The following is a 19,028-nucleotide window of genomic DNA, read 5'->3' as shown; positions in this document are numbered from 1 at the left end:
GAAATTTCTTTAAATTATTTAGTTGTTAACACCTATGACAGCCCCGGTAACATAAGGATTCCAACGCGGGGTCATACATGTAAATCGGTTCAGCCGTTAAGCTGCTACGATGAAACAAACACACATACACCCTAAATGTATTACACTCCTTTTTGGGTAATCGTGTAAATAAGGTCCATTTCTGAGTACGAGTATATCAGTTAATTTTTGTTCTGGTTTGGTTCCATCCTGATTTTTTTACTACAGTAGCAAATACTCCATTTGAATTCTGAAAATCGAAAGATCGGTTTCGAAAATATAAAAATATTTCCGAATAACCGTAATCTGTTAGATCAAGGAGTATACCTGATGCATGCAGAAATTCTCCTTCAACCTACTAGCAAATATCCCGTTTGAATTTTTAAAATCGGACGATTGTTTGCAGAGAGATTATAAGAGCACCCCATTGCACCTCCCAAAACAGCGACCCAGGGACACCCCGTTTATTACCAGTTGATGGTGATGATTGGTCTACACGAAATATTCGCATCACCTTACCAGTCTCACCCGCAGTCCCCACGGGAAGCCCATTATTATTAAAGAGAATTTTTTTAAATTTATTTAATATTATTTTATTTCATTTAACACAAGTTTAATTATATTATTATTTTTTTAATATTATTCATTCGATTGATTAAAATCATTCAGTTCAAACAGTGATACAGTCTTACAGTTCATCAATTCAATTCATTAAAATTTGTGCTTCGCTGGCAATCTCCACTACTACATATATTTATATATATATATATATATTTTTTTTTTTTATACACATATTTATCTAGCCCATGACACTCCCGCTAATTTAAGCATTCTAACGCGGGGTCATGAATCTAAATCGGTTAAACCGTTGCCTGGTTCAGCCGCTGCTATGGTAGAACAAACATACATAAACCTAAATACATTACACTCCTTTTTGGACAGTCGTGTAAAAAGACATTTTCGAAAACACAACTGCAAAGAACGAAAATATACTGCAATGAAGCTTGAACAATTGACAACAATAAACCAGAGTAGTAACATATACAACACTACTATCGAGTAGTGCTAATAGTAGCAGCGACAACAGCAGCATTAAAGGTGACACTGAAGGCGACTACAGATCGAGCTGGCTCATTTCGGTTTTAAGTTTCTCACCTGTACTTCAGACTGGATATAAAATTAATAAATATTTAATATTAATGACAAGATTATCGTTTTATTAAGGCCCTTCAAAGTAAAATAATAGGAAACACTTAATGTGACTGCTCAGTAGAATCTCTTATCACAAGATTATAGAAATAACTTCTAACAGTACTAGTATGCACGGTTCAAATTTCGAGAAAAAATTAATAAAACATTTGTAAAGTTTATAATTACTTAAACATAAATTATATACTATTTATCAATCATCCTTAATTTTCAGTGAAAAAAATTCAAATTAGTCTCGGGAAATAGAAATTTCAGGTTTTTTTTTCTATTAATTTTAAAAGTTAGTTAAAAATAACTGTAACAAACAGAAATCGCTTGAGGTAAAAATTTACTGAATATTTAAACAATATTTTATGGTCGACTGAATATAAAATATTCAATATAATCCTTTATGTTTTATTATGAAATATTTTTTTTCATAGAAGAGTAATACCGTTTCAAAATCCTTGAAGCAATATGAATTAAATTTAATATTAAAAAAATACACTGAAAAAAATCAGAAACTTTTAATTATCTTGTGAATTTTGCAGAAATTATCTAAAAATAATGATCGGTTTCCAAACTGAATCATGTATATACTAAAACTTGCTGATTAATATTGTTAGATTACCGTACGACCTCAATAAAAATAGCCTTGTTTTCAAAACTTGTTTCATCTGACTACTTAAAATGCGGTGGATCGTCAGCAATTAATAATATAAATTATTTCTCTGTACTTGAAATGATAAAGTGCAGCAGAGAACATACGTATAATTATTTATTAATAAGTACTAACAGAAAAATAGCATCACTTTTATTATAATCTATTCAAGACAGTTGATTTTTAAAACTAGTTCAGCAAATTGTAAAGAGTATGTTGGCTGGCTATTAAGTAATAATATTAAATATAAAAATGTTGTTCTTGAAATTCAAGGGAGTAAAAGTACATAAATAAATTTTATGTAAGTTATTTTTTATTTACTACATTTATAAAGGTTACAAAATTCTAATAATAATTAACCGTAAATCATTTGTTTCAAAACTAACTTTTCAGTATCAAATACTTTAAAAATTTATTAAAATTAATTTTAAAACTTTATCTTTTATTGCTTTTCATTTTTCATCTTTGTTGAGTACTTTCACAGAGATTTCTGCATTTTCAGAAAGGACTTTTTAAATTCATTTACTGCTTAGATTTCATGTGACTGAGCACCAATTACATTATGATGCTAAGATGGTAGACCAACTTACCTCTGGGTGCATAAAATAAATAGATGACCAAACGGAAACCTTGGTTTCCGTTTATGGCACATCAGGTGGACTAAATTGTCTGATGGTCATTAAATACATGGTATTTTGCTTGATGCGAGAAGTATGCAGGGTGTAAGGTGGATTTCCCCCAATCTGGCATATTACACAGTTTCTTTCTGGACATGGTGTTTTTCAAGATAGGTTGCCCAGATTTGGTTTGATTAATTCAGGCTTGTGCCCAGAGTGTAGGGCCATTGATGATGTGCGCCATATCTCATATGTCTGCCCTAGGTACGAAGGTGACCGTACCAAAGTAGCTAAAGAGCTTGCAAGGATCAATTCTGGTTTTGATCTAAGTTAGTTGGAAACCGAAAGGGAATGAAACATTGTTGCTGGCTTATTTTTAGCCCTGCCTTCGCAGGGCTAAAAATCTAATCTAATCTAAACTTTCAGACAATTGAGGAGGTCCTGTGAAGGCCTGACCTGGTTACTGACCTGATAAGGTCTGATGCTCCCAGACCTTATCAGGTCAGTAACCAGGTAACACTTATCAGGTGAAATAAGTGTTTTTTTTTTTTACATCGAGGTTCGGTTAGCTGAGATATTTACTGTTAGGATAGAATGAATGTGTGGAGAACTCTGTGTTAGAGCTGCGGTATGAGAGGGTGTAAACAATGACCTCGCTCCTGAAAGTGGACAAGAGCAGACAGAAATAGAGTATAATTTCATTAGAGGCTTATTAAATTTGTAAATTTGTTTCTTGAATTTTATGTAAATCAAGAAGACTTTTGAGTAAATTGGACTGTACGACAAAATTGTCATTTTTTTCTATCAACAATTTGTTTTGTTTGTATGAGGATAGTATTTTTGGTGTTTAATGACTCAATCAAGTAATTATCTGAGTGCATAGTCTAATTGAAGTAAGATATAGGAAGAGTTTTTGTGTGAAACCTTTGGTGTTACAGAAAGGCATGGGGATCACGCATCCACGAATCGGTTAATTTGATAATTGATTGTTGTAAGTTATATGTGGTCATGGTTAGACGAGGCCATGCGAAGGCAATAGCAGATTGTGTAAATACACTGACGGAAATGTCTGTCAAGGCATTTGCATCGGTGGCATACTGACAAGAAGCCAAACTGATGACTGTGTTGTGTTATCAAGTTTAGAGGGACTAAAAGATGACCTCCAATAAAGTTCAACAGGGCTAGGAACGAAGGAGGTGGTATGGCGACCCGGAGAGTCACAAGGCTTCCCCTACAGGGGTTAGGATGCTTAAATCTCTGTAAAAGTACTCAGCAAAAACAAAAAATGTGAAATCAATAAATATTAAAATTTTTAGATTAATTTTTAGAAGACAATATTGCATATTTAAAATAATTATAAAATAGTTTAATTGAACGAGTTATAAAAATTAATAATTGATATCGTATAATATTTACATTTTTAATAAATTACCTAACCATTTTAAAAAAAAAAATTTCCAGTAATTTATTTAAAATACAATTAAACTATTTTTCCTAAGGAAAAAATTACTATAGATTAATTTTTAAATACTATTAATGAAAAAAAGCCGGCAAAGGGTTACATAGCTTTTTCACCTTTACTATTGAGAAATTATTATAAGTGGAGTGGTAGCATCTCGGGCTTTCCTCTGGAGGTCTCGGTTTCAAATTCCAGTCAGGCATAGCATTTTTCATACATTACAAAATTTCCATTTTATATTCATTCTCATGTCTACAAACTTCAAGCTTATATGGTGGCCATTAAAGCAGTCAAATATATATACTATATATACTAGAAAATTTAAAAGTGATAATGGTAAAAACAACCATTTATGTATGTTTTTTGTTAGTCATAATTGCTGTTCTCTTACAAAATACGTTGTAAGCTTCAAGAATCGAAATGTTTGTATAAAACTTTCATAAACTGTACAAAAAGAGTATGGATTAATGAACTTAAAATACATCTTTATCCATTTTTTATTTTGTGATTTTTAAAGTTTGGCATTTGAAATAAATACACTGTGACTTTTTTCTTCCACGATAGTTACAATTAAAAATTAATTATCAAATGCCAAACAGTATTTTGTTTGGCATTTTCAGGTAGCATTACCTAGTTTGAGGGTCATGATGATTGAGTATGTGTTTTTTATCTAAAGGTTACATTGATTGTGTATTGGTATGTTTTTCATACACACTTATGCAGTGAGTCGCAGTGGTGAGGGCGATGAAATTTTTTCAAAAGAAAAAAATAACACAATGAAAAGTTGGTTTTATTACGCAGAACTGTAAATTATTTTGTGTTTTGACAACACAAAGCAACATTATTGCTTTGTGTTTTGTATGAACATGTGTGGTAGTGAGGGTTTTATAGAACTTAAGTTACAAGACTTTTGAAAACAGACAAAATAATGGTATTTCGAACATTACTTAGTCCTTCATTATTTTTTTGTTTTACAACAGGGATACAGCAAATAGCCAGTTTAGCTATAGAATTAATACATAATAATGGTATAAAATACTTTTATGTAATATCCGCAAAGTTGATTTTTTAACAGCTTAGAAAAAACAGATTATACTTACAGGAAGATTCATACAAAAACAGGTTAATATTACTGTCAATACAAGTTTTAGCTAATTATATAATGCTATGTCTACATTAATAAAAGTTTAAAGTAACTGTATGCTGGGCTTAAACAAAGGTTAATTCCTTATAAAAACAGGTTTTCTAAAAAGAGCTTCTTATATTTCAATAATTTTCTTTTTTTTGAAAAAATAAAAAATGGTGTTGTTTTACATTCTTTTGTGATATGATAATATAATACAGATTACGTAATCTGATTCTACATAATAAAATGACAATTTTAATTTTAGAAAATACATTTACCAATATTGATCCGCACTCAAGATAAAAAATCATAAACAAATATTATTTTGGTTAAATAAATTTACATAATAAAATTGAAAATCTAATTTCTTCCCACCGTCTTGAATTTAAAAATAACCATGCGTTATATAAATCCTTTTTATTTTTATTATAAACAAAAATTATAACTTCTTAAGCTTAAGTAAGTTGGTTTGAAATATTTGTTTTGATTAACAGATGTTAAGTTGAATCCCAGAAACACATATTTATATGATATCAACATATAAACTCATTTCAAGTTAAGTATTTAAATTTGTTTTTATACCAGAATAAACATTTTTTCTTAAAATTAATTTGAAAAGACAAATACACAGCAGGAAAGGAATATATAATTAGCACACTTAACTAAGGTAGAAAGCAAAACAAAGGTAATACAGCAGGAGATTATCAACAAGGGTCAACCTTTCCTACCATTATACTCCAACTCCCATTCTCTATCTCATTGTGAGGCTTCTATAAAAGACCAGTGGCTTAAAATGCGTAACAGGTTACATTATAATATTCAAATGTTCAAGCTAACCGTTTCAAAGGAAATTCCTGTTTCATTAAAGGATTAGGCAAACTCAGTGTTACTTTATTTTATGAGGAATACCAGGATAACTCTTTTGCATAAATATATAAAGACACATTCAAACTTCTTGTTAGTTTGTTATTCTCACAACCTCAATTATTAAAATATTAAAAACAGTACTTCTCACAAAGAGGAAGAAAAGTTACTTTTAATTTAAAACCAAATATTTAATGTAGAAGATATTGAAAACCTTAAGGTTTCAAGGATGGATATAATTACTGCAGAAATTAGTACTAATCCTGAAAGAAGAGAGCAAACTTTTTTTATTAGTTCAAAATTCACAGATATAGAGTGGCTGGGCAATCAGTATAGCCTCCACTAACATCTTAAAGCTAACAAAATTTTAACTAAGCTTAAAGATCATTTATAAGACTATATTTTGAAGTGAAGGAAGTGGTTAACGTTAGTCTCTCCATGTAGGAAATATGACAGTTCAAGGTCGAGTCCGATATAACACTAACAGTTCTGTAATACTATTTCTTAACTACTGTTCAGCTGTTGAATTCTAATAATCAAAATATCCTGACATAATGATCTAGAAAATAACAAGTTGCATAGTTGCAGTATAGTCACTACAAGAACAAGGGTTGCAGCTATCTGCTAGTACTAAATCGATGAAACTAGCCTAAATTTTTATTCATCTCTGGTGGCTGAGAACCAAGTACAAAGTATATCAGAATTTTATTTAACTTAATCGAAAAATATTCTTTCAGCTAAAACCTGATTTAACTTTACTATAATGTTCATACTATTTCAGGTACTTATGTCATAAGCTAATTTTCCCATAAACTTTGACTTGATGTAAAAATATTTACGTTTAAATAACATTAATTCTGTTGAATATCATAAGCTCTACTCAATTTCATGGAATTCCATTTCTTTATGTCTCCAGATTATTTTTCTTTTTTTATAAAAAAAAAAAAAATTACACTGTTGTTTGTAAAATGGTTGTTTAATTAGAGTGTTCTCTAAGATAAAATAATCCCCAAATTGGATCCCTTAAATTGAAAAAAAATATATAGCATATTTGTGATATTCTTGTGTCTTCTAAGATAAAATATTAAAATATAAAATAATTCTCTAATTGGATCCCTAAATTGAAAAAAAAAAAATAGCATATTTGTGATATTCTTCTTGTAGAAACATAAGATGTAAGGTAAAAAAATGAAGCAACATATAAGATTGGTCTCAAAACAGACTGATTAAAAAAAAAAAATTCTCCATTTCTAAACTAAGAAATTTCTCTAAATTCTGAATCACTAACATAATGGTGTGCGTGTGTGTGTGTATATATATATATATAAACTTCTATTCAATGGTTTAAAACCAAATAAATCTAAAATAAATTTACATTTTACAGGCTTTATTCTTCCAGACATTTTTTTTTAATGTGCATCATTATTAAGATAAATTTACAAGAAATATTATGCATCATTACAAGAAAAATTTTTAATCGGTCATAGTCCAGTACTGAAATACAGTTATGATAAAAGGAAAAGAAAATAAAACTCTATATATACAAAACATCACCTACATCATAATATTATAGAGGAAATATTCGTAGAATATTTTTTTACTTATATCTTTGATTTCAAAAGTTTTTTTTAAAAAACCACCTTTGGAAGCATGGCTGATATTCGGCAAGTAGTTATTATTATTATTATTATCATCATTGATTAGTTGCTACATCAGATATCATCCATCCAAGTTCTAACATTAATATATCAGCAATTAATTATTATGGATGGATGTAAATGCTTATGTTACCAAAATATATCAATCATCAGTAGATCGGTTAGTGGTATTAACTGTACTTAATGGTATCGTACCATACAACAGTTAATATTATTACTACTACCACACAAATATAATAATCTGCATCTGGATACGACTTTCATTAGATATGCACAAGTAAATAATTAAACCTTTTATTTTGACTGGTGTATTTTGATTGGTGTAATGTGTATACATTACATAAACACCTTTATTAGTGGATATGCATGCTAATCCAAAAATGAAACAAAGAAAGTAATCCAGAAGATGCAAGAATGGATTAAGGAAAACTAGATTAAAATTTTGATCACAGTAATATCATAAAATACAAAAAAAGAAAGGAAAAGTGGTTTAAGTTTATACAATTATTTAAGGATAATAGATACATGAAATAAAAGTAATGTAACAGTTTGAAGATATTAAACAAGTAAACATTAGAAACAATACAATAGAACAATAGAATAGACATTAATGAAAATTATATGTTTGCACTTTTTAACATTGTGAGGATACAGAAAAATCATGTTTCTTTTTTAATATATATTTTTTACTATTATTCATAAAACTTGACAGAAAATTAATTTTTCTACAAAATAAAATATTTTTATTTTATTTTAAACTATAAAAACATCTGTAAAATGGGCCAGTAATTTATTAAAAAGCAGGAACAAGAACAAGTTATGCATTTATGAAAATTTGTACGAATATATTTGAACTATTTTTGAAGAGAGGGTGGATTTTTGAAAACGTTAATTCATAATATATTCTGTGGTATGTTGGAAAGGAAATAAAAAGGTAGAAAAAAAATGTATTCTTCAGACATTTTTATTGAGGTATGACAATCTTTAAACAGATATATATATATATATTTTTTAATTTGACATCTGTGCTCCATATACATCATAATCCAACAAAATGTCAAGTATTTACATCAACCTGTTTCTGAGATAAAAAAAAAGTGGTCGTCAATGCATAAATACGAACATATTTGTTAAAAAGCTTTTCCTGCATCTCTGACATTTCATAGACCCGTGAATCAGAAAAAAGTATGTACCTAATAGGTAATTGACAAGATAATACTTAGCCTCTTATACTGTTACAATAGGTAAGAAAGAAAAAATTGAAATGGAAGCGTAATAAGACACTTTCTCATATACTGAAGTACTGGAATACAATTTTTACGTACCTGACTCAATGAAGTTTATCTAAATATTTTTCAAACTTGATGAGAACATAGGGTAAATAAGAAATTTGTTTAATTTAATCCTAAAACTCCCATCTGATGACAAGATTTAAATATTTATTATTAGAAGATCCACTATTTACAAAACTAATTATAAGCATGGAAATAAAACTAAAAAAATACAGATACAACACTTAAAATTATTAAAAAATTTATATTAGGAAAATGTGAATAAAATAGCAAAATGAAACAAAACTATTCTACAATACAATTGTATTGTAGATATTGTGATTAATTGAATCAATTAATCACTGACAAAACCTGATAAAACTTGTATAGTTAAAAAAATTGATATAGATAAGCATCACATAATGATAGAAAGTTTGATAACATTTACCATAAACAAGAAACTTAGTAACCGCTAACAATAATTTATAAACAAAACACTGATTTTGTTAATATTGTATAATATGAAGTTAAATACCATAACATCTTATTAAACACTTAACTATAATTATTACATGGTAGAAGGTAAATAAACAACATTCACTCATATATATGTAGGAAAACAAAATTGTGCCACATAATGACCAGATCAACTTTCAAATCAGAGAGCAAGGACGAGAAGCCTAAATATCACCACCTACTTTCTTTTATACGCTTAATCTTTTAAAAACCTTCATTCCAGTTTTACATGTCACTTTTATTCAATATTCTGGTTTAAATTACATCACATTACGTCATATTTAATAAATAATTTTTAAATATTCTTTGAGAATATTTCATTCTGTACGATCAAAACAAAATAAATAAGGAAAAACCACCTTTCACTATAAATAATATTGTCATTGTAACAAATAAATTAGATAGTCAATAAAGTTTTAAACAGACACATTATCACAAATAGTATAATATATTAATTTATTTTGCAGTTAGATAAAATGTGCAGAAGCTCCTGTAACAAGGAGGTTCTGGATTTAATTTCCACTATACATAGAAATGTTGAAAAATAAATGTTAAGTAGATTAATTTTAAAAAGTTGAATCAATGTTATCATACAAATCAAATTGTCACTATGTAAGTGTAAAAACTTTAAAAAGTATGAAAAATTATGATAATAAATATTTCAAACAATATTCTCATCATATTTTATCTTTTCTAAGAGCTTTTTGTTTTGAACTATTATTTTAACAGACAAATGAATGCATGTATTGTTTATTGACATATTTATATATAATATAAACGTTTGATCTTGACTGGTCATGTTTAATAGAAAATAAAACTATATTTTTGAAAAAATATTTATTTAAAAAAAATGATATATATATATATATATATATATATTATATTTCCACCAACTTGAACACAGCAAAAAAATTTAATTAAATTTTACTGAATTCATGGTATTCTAATCTAAAAAAAAGAAGGGTTTTGGTGGTTTTCATTTAACAATTATCAGTTGACATTTGAATCTAATTAACAGTACTTTTCAGTTAGAATTAATTTAATATTAAGGTTTTATTTAGACATGACTATATTTTTAAACCAAGATGATCAACTGACAAAACCACAATGAATATAGAGCTTACACATATCTCTAACGATCTAAATTTTAATCAGCAACAAAAATAAAATTTATATTAGTGTTTACTTTTACACAAATAGAAAACAGATTAGTTTTTCTTCTAGTTTTTGTAACAATAATAGCTGTATAATGAAAAGAAAAATTATTATTGCTAAATTTATGGACAATCTAATTCATATTAATTTAAAATTTGAATGACTTATTCACTGAACACATTATTTTTATTTGAAAAATAAAACAACTTTTTTATCTGATTAAAAAGATAAAAACAATCTTTAACCATAAGTAATTTATTTCAACTGCTTGTCATTTTTCAGAACTAATAAAAGTTTTTTGGGATGAAGTAACAAGAGAAAGTTATTCAATCAATGGCGTATTCAGTTCCTTTAACTTTTAGGCCTTTTTCAAAATTAATCTTGTTCAAACATGCAATACAAATAAAAATTTACTTTTAGTTCGTTTTAACAAGACTGTAGCATATTACATTGTTTGTTTTATAAAAAATTTATGAGTGCTTTTTTACTGTTAATTTTATCAACTAAATCCAGCAGATCAATACTCAATTGACTGATACTGTTATCAAAAAAACAGAGATTAACATTCAGTACCATTCTGTTTTTAAATTGCAGAGAATAAAATACTGTTAAAACAATCCTATCCTGACCTTATAATCACATTTACACAGTTGTAATTTAAATATTGTCTGTAATTAATAAAAAAGATTTCCAGATTCAATTACATCAAATCTAATTGAAAGTTTGATTTTTATTTCATATCAATATACTTTAATGTATTAGTTTTTGTTTGTGTACGCACACATGTAAATACAACTACATAACACACAAATGCATGTGTGCATACACAAACAAAACTAATACCTACCCAATTATATACTACACACACTTGCATTTTTATTAGTACAACTTCCTACCCTTATATTGATATTTTTTATATTTAAATATTTTACTTATTCTATATAATCATATTTACATTTGTTGTATTTTCATCAGGTATTTTGTAGGAACTCAACTACGGCCAGTATACGCAAGGCAGTTATTTCCATGTCTAGATGAGCCCAAGTACAAAGCCAAATTTAGTTTAACAGTTTCACGACCGCAAGATTATTTAGCAAGATCAAATATGCCAACAAAAATTATATCTACAGTTGAGTAAGTAAAAAATATATTGTAATTAAGTTTATTCTACTATATTTTATTGAATTTGCTATGTTTTGCTCTATGTCAGTCAGTAATAATATATACTTTAATGTTTTAAATGACCAACTGAATCACTTTTTAATATTCACATTCTAACAATCATATTCTATAATTCATTATATTCATATATAATGAATATAATATTATATATATATTCATATATATATTATATTCATTACATTCTATAATATATATATATTTCACTTTCTTGTGGACATAATAATTGCTGTGATTCTTTACCAGTCACTTTCAAATTGATAATGGACAAAATCGGACCATGGGGATATGGTGACAAGGGTATATGGGGAGGCTTTTTCGAAAAAACAAAATATAGCCATGTGTTCAATTTTTGGTAAAGGTCGCAGACACAGTGTTGCTCGAAAGCCAACAGTTTTGTCAATTTCACAATACCAGGCTAGAATTTGTCAGCAAATCAGTGAACAGTATTATAAACAACATACCAATGAAAATGCATCATCATCAACATAACACAGGTTTATTTATTACAATTCTGTTCAGAGTGTGGGAATGACAATGTCACCAGTCTGTCGAGCAGTTCTCTTCGTGCAGTGGGTGTGTTAGCTTCGGTTGTGCTGAGTAAATCGTTTTGTTATCAATATATCATCAGGTTAAGCTCTTTACAAGATTTAAATTATCTAAAGACTTTATTTAATTCTTACTTACTGTTCGCGGCTGTTTCTGGATTGTCAGATAAAAACTAAAATTAGATTATTTGCAAGTAAAATGTGTTCAGACCGTGCTAGGTTTTCATGCTGGACGTTAATTATGTGTTTGAATTCCTATATCTTTTATTTGTGAATGTAATTTTTATTCAATGCAGACTGTATTATTCTCAGTTTAGTCTTCTGTTCTTGTAGCATAAATATCATTTACCATATTATTTTCCTTTAGTTTAGTATAGTTGATGCATAAACTCTTCTTGCAATTCTGGTATAATTACAAATTTAACAAATTTTAAATAGTGTTGATGTGCTTTATTATTTTTTCTTTATTCTTTAGTAATCACTACCCAATCGAGACTATCAGATCCTCTCAGAACAATATGACTTTCTTATTAAGTAACATATTGAATTAATTTTAAGTTCCTACTATCCTTTGGATAAGGGGCTAAAACTTATCTATGTATCCAACCATTGCCCCAGGGGGTGGATAAAATGAGGTTTCGAAGACAAAAAAAAAATCATACCTCCCTTAATATGCACAGCATCAAATCGATTTAAAATGGTCATTAGTCAGTCCTCTTAACATCACCTACAACTTTTGTCTGAAACAGTTTTTGATATCCAACCCTTACGGCAAGGGATGACGAAAATGTTGCTGAAATTATAAGAAAATAGGGCTTGTCATATGCTAAACATGTGAAACTTTTTTTCACATGCAACCATTGTTTTGTTATGTAAATTTGAAGTTTTTCTTAACTTCTAGGTGGAAATCTTTTTTATCCCCTACTTAGCACCAGTAAAATCTACATCCACCTTCCAGCATGCCAATAGGGATTTTTCTGTTTGACAAGGCTCTTGAGTGAGAAGAACCAAATGCTATTAAATACCTAATCACACACAGATATAACTGCAACTCTTTGATACACTCCTACACGGACTGTAGTAACATAAACAAAACAAAAAATACAATGTACATAAAAAAATACTCTGAAAATAACTTACATATTTAGAAAATCAGGATCTACAACAAAAAAGACAAAATAAATCATTACACATAATATACATTCATGAAACAAATGTAAAGTCCTTGATATAAATAAAGTGGAATGCTCTGTTACAGAATGTTCAGTGTTGAACAAATAAGATGCAGCTTTAACAAAGATATAATGAACACTTAAAAGCCCTCTGTAGCAACACAGTCAACACTTGCCAACAATCTCACAGATGCTACTTAGTTCAACCAACATTAACAATGTCATCAATGCTCAACATATTATTCATAGAAAGAAAAACATCTTAACATACTTGAATATTATGAAATAAACAATAAAATCTCAGAACAATATAATTCATGAATACACAATCCAAATTTACCACATTTTTTGATCACATTATAAAAATATTTCTAACAATCTCAAAAAATTTGTCACAACAGTGCAGTAGCTATAACATCACTCTGTTGTTATTACTCTTGGCAGCTAGGATGAGAATATCAATTACAAGAGATGGCTGGAAGCAATATAAAACAGATTTTAAAAGAAAACTACACATTACATTTGGTTCAAATAAAATCAAATTCTTTATTTATTGGACAGAATAAAATTAAAATTTCTGCATTATAAACAGTCATTAATTGAAGATAAATATTCATAACAAGTTATAAATTACTGATTAAAGGATTGATAACTATCTGTTAATGAATACTTAAAACTGTGAAATAGTGCCTGTGCACAGACACAGCGTTCTCTCAGCTATCATCTTTTGTTCATTTTTTAACTCCTATCACATTGTTTTTCAAAATTAACAAATTCACATCAACAAATTTAAAGTGAATGAGAAAGAAATGGAAAATTTTTACAAGTATAAAATACAAGTTTCATTAAGAGTTATTTATATAATACTAAATACTGTTATATATTACTTCGGCCTCAATTTAGTATTCTCTAATCATAGACTGCAACTACTGCACCAGATGCTTTCCCTTTCTGCTTGTCCCTGGTGTTATGTTAAACAACTTGTATCTGACATCTAAAATTAGAACTGGAAAGACTGTTGGTATCATCTTTTTCAAACTTAATTACTTGTAATCTTTTCACATTCTAATTTCAATGAGGCAGTGTAGCTCTAAACTAATTGCACTCAAAATTAGTTTAGAGTAGCATTTCTCAACCAGGGGTTCACGACCTCCATGGGGGTCATGGAGATATGAAAGAGAGGTTGCGAAATTAACCTACATGTAAACAGCAATGAAAATCATTTATGGGAAAAAAATCATTAGTAACATTTTACTTATAAGTACGCATGAAAAAAAATAATTAACGAGATGGTTGCATTTGTTTTTCATTTAAAAGTTTCTCCACACATGAGTCTACATTAGAAACACACAAAAACAAATTGTTTTCAAGTGATAAAAGACGATTCCTATATTTAGTTTTTAGCACAACCATAGACAAAAAATCTTTTTCACAGAGGTAAGATGCGACGATAGGGATCACTATTTTCAATGCTTCTGTAACTAAATTACCATATTCACTTTGATGAGCAAGCCAAAACATATGTAAATCTTCAGATGTGAATTGTAGTTTTAATGTTTTATCGGCAGACATTTCAATGAGCTGCTCATGAATCTCAACTGGTAACTTAGCACCTGCCACAATGTTCTCGTAAACTAAATTGATTCAGCATCTGCCTCTTCAAGAAATCATTTTTATCTTCCAAGAAATACTCTCCCAACTAAAGTTTAGCTCAAGCAAATGCATCTTGATGCTACCCCAACTGTGGTGAATAACAGTGTCTTCTTCATCCAAATTTTTCTTAATATAATCAAAAGTGAGTGGAACATATAAATACTTTTGCTTTGAAAGCAAATAATCCAGATATCAAGCTTCTTAATGAATGCATGAACTTTGTCAGTAATTAATAAAATGTTTTTATCACATACTTGTAAATTCACATTCAAGTTGTTTAAATTCAAAAATACAACAGCTAAGTAAGCAAACAGTAACATAACACTCATTATTCAGTAAAAACATTAAGAATGGTATTTCTTTATCCTGGAAAAATATTAATTCATCTCACAATTCTGATAACTGGGTTAACACTTTTCCCTGCAATTCACAGTATGGACTGTGTCCCTGCACTGTATGGAAAAAGGAGAGATTTTTTTCTTTTCACCCATTTCATCGCATAGCTTAGCAAACAGCCTACTCTGTAATGGTTGACACTTAAAATTAACAATTTTTACAGCTTTACAATGAATTTGAAATTTTCCAGCAAATTTTTTGTGGCAAGAGAATATCTGTGAAGGAAGCAGTAAATTCATTCCGCCCTTGATATATGACAATCTTTTAATTTTTTCAGAAATCCACAGCTGTTTCCTGATATCGCTTTTTCACTATCATTACATATTGCAATTACATTTTGTCCAATCTATGTTATAATTTTTAGTAGCTTCATAAAAAACATCAAAAAGGCATTGTCCCATTGCATGATCAGGTACTGATTTGCAACCACCATATTTTCTTTGATTGATTTGTCCCTATTGTAATCATATCTCATAATATATAAGAATTGAGAAATGTTTGCCACAACTGTTTATTCAACAAACTGAATACTAAAAAATTTACTTGAACTCACTTGCTCAATTATCTGATCACGAACATCGGCAGCCAAATCACAAATTCACCTTGATACTGTGTCATTAGAAAGTAGATTTAAAAAAATTTTTTTGCTTCTACCATACCTATTAAAATACTCACCTGCTCAAACATCAATTGCAGCAAGCAATTTGAGGTTTTCTTCGACTGTATGTGGTTTGGATATTTTAGCTACTCTTAATACTATGAGATAAGATGCTTCAAGTGTACTTTTATCAGTATGACTTGATTTACAAATGTAAGCTTGGTGATTTCTCACAGTATGTAATTTTCTTTTGAAATATTCCAAGGGTTTGCTTTTATGATTCAAATGTTTAGTATCCAAGTGTCGAATTAATTTTAATGGCTTCATGCTTTCATCATACAGGACTTGAAAGCAAACAACGCACTGTGGCTTTCCTTCCAATGAGGTAGAAATATAATTTAAATAACTGTCATTGTACAATCTTGTCTTTTTACCAATTGATTCACTGGATGTAGACGACACACTTCGTTTTTTCATAAATTTATCCATTTTGCATAAGAATTTAATTGAAAAAAAAAACAAAAAAACATTATTTGACCATATTCTAAAATCCCAAAAAGTCAATTATTATTATTATTTTCAGTGAAACTACACTTTTAGAAACCTTGATGCAACCTTGATGAAACCAGATGCATTAAGTTTAGTTTTGAAAGTGAAGTTTAACTTTCAAAACTAAACTGATGTTCTGCAATCCCTTACACCTCTTTTATACTGCTTAGAGCACAATGTTTTCAACTTTCCAGCATTACTTTTTTCATGTTGCTTGAAAAAAAAAGGCCAGAGCATTGGCAAAGCAGAATAATATTAGTGTGTTCAACTGCCTCATCTATAATGGAAGGTTATTTACATATAAGAAGAGATCAGTCCTAAGAACGATTCACTGAAGCAACCAACAGGTCACCACTCTCAGCTCACTCTCCTGACATTCAGACCTTACAGTTTGGCTACATCCAACTAGTTAACTAGTAAAAAATTGCGTTCCTTACCTTTATGCATCAAAGTCTAGAAATCATTTTATGGGGAAATATACCAAGGATCTTACCCCAATCAAGAAATATTACCAAACTCCAAACTCCATTAGAAATATTATTTTTCAATTTTCATAAACTTTAAATCCTTTTCCTAGTTTGAAATCCAAATTGGTTTTTGTTTATCCCTCTAAATTCATTTAGATATTTTACAAGTATTATGTAATATGTAAATATTACATAATACTTGTAATACTGTACATATTTACATACAGATTTAGATTACTGCACAAACCACTTGATTTTTCATTATCACTATCAACCACACCAATAATTAAAGACCAAATTTTCTAAGGATTCATGCAAGCTTTAATTCTACGATAAATATTTTTTTATTTTGGAGGCTTCATTTTAAAATGAAATTTCTACCAAAACTTATTTACTTTGTTGACACATTCTACATTTTTTCTCTATAATTTTCTCAAAAATTTTATTTTATTACAGCTTTTAAAAACAGACATATAATAAAGTTATTTAAACAGACCTATAATTAAAGTTATGAAACTTAGGACATAATATAATGCATTCAAATGAATAATTAAAACATTTTGAAAAGCTTCTCATGAAGAACTTATCAAAAGACTAAGTGCTTTAATAAAAGCATGCAAACCTTTAATAATTTTAGATTCTACGAACAGAATGAATTTTATAATATTTATAATTATGTCCAATTATGTTTTGGACATGACTTTTGGAACTGAACTGAAAATATCATATTTATTTTATTTTAAGCCTAAATTTACAAATTTAATACACCTGTTATGTTTTTACTATAAATTATTTAATATAGGATGATGATTATTTTTATGATATAATAATTTTTAAAAAAATTATCTTAATTTTAATTCAAGTAAATACTTAAAAAAGAAAAGATGATTTTTCAAACTTGATTAATTAATAATTTTAATGTTATAATATATCGTGTGATGCTGTGCAATGAATAACGGAAAATTAATTTTCACTTAATTTGAATACTATGTATTCCTTTAATTACAGTTCAAACATATCAATTTAGTAAGGAGAAACAGATATATAAATATAGTAAATTATTGCGATGTACAAAACTAATGTGCTTCTAACCATTTTTATAATCTTAATGTTGCTTCTACCTAGCGATAAAATATTAATTAAGAATAAACGTATATTCTGATTAAACTGAGTGCACAAAAAAGTGTTGTTAATATTTGAAATATTACCAGTACAAGCTCACCCTGATGTATCTCATCTCTCCTGGTAGCAATAAAAATAACTCTTAGTACATCTATAATATGTCAAAAGCGCAACATTTTTTATAAAAAAATTATCATTTTATTATCATTTTTATTTTTATTTTTATCATTTTATTTTCAAGTAGGATTACTTTTTGCCTGATCGCTACCGATTCTGAAAATCCTCTGTGGCAGATCAGTCAAATTTATTCCTGGCATAAAAGTTATCATTACATTAAGACCATTAACGTTTTATTAGAATTTCTAGAATTAACAAAACTTGTCTGGTAAGTCATATTTATTACTACTGGATTGTTAACTCTTCTTATAACACCAGTTATAACATCGTTAAGCTTAAAATTTGCATAATTTTTTTACTCCATTTACAGTAAATATTATTAATAGCATCTACATGACCAAAAGTTATACCAAACTGTTGAGAAACTATTAATTTTTTTTTTTGGGCGATGTATTTTTCCAATAACTACAAAAAAAATTTACCTCCATCATCGCACCTACAAAAATTATAATTCTTAAAGGTAAAAAGTCCAGTAAACAATAAATATTACAGGTAAACTGAAGTACTATGATTAATTGTTAACCAAATTAAAAAAAGGGAAGAAGTTCCCAATTTGACTGGTATTTATTTAGTTGTCCATTTTTCTATTCTTAAGAATTGGTGTAACCTAATAAATCAGTTTTAATGATTATTT

At 28.3% G+C, this 19,028-nt stretch overlaps 1 protein-coding gene across 1 annotated transcript in view; it reads left to right on the top strand.

Moving 5' to 3' along the window:
* Positions 1–19,028, top strand: part of LOC142330227 (aminopeptidase N-like) — a 149,934-nt gene that overhangs the window by 81,360 nt on the left and 49,546 nt on the right. Inside the window, exon 3 of the mRNA XM_075375380.1 lies at positions 11,509–11,667. Coding sequence (XP_075231495.1) covers positions 11,509–11,667 — 159 coding nt within the window. The remainder of the gene's footprint in view (positions 1–11,508; positions 11,668–19,028) is intronic.

This window comes from Lycorma delicatula, chromosome 9 (genome assembly GCF_047948215.1).
Source record: "Lycorma delicatula isolate Av1 chromosome 9, ASM4794821v1, whole genome shotgun sequence".
NCBI lineage: Eukaryota > Metazoa > Arthropoda > Insecta > Hemiptera > Fulgoridae > Lycorma > Lycorma delicatula.
The sequence above is the reverse complement of the archived record's forward strand: the minus strand, read 5'-3'. Positions and strand labels throughout refer to the sequence as shown.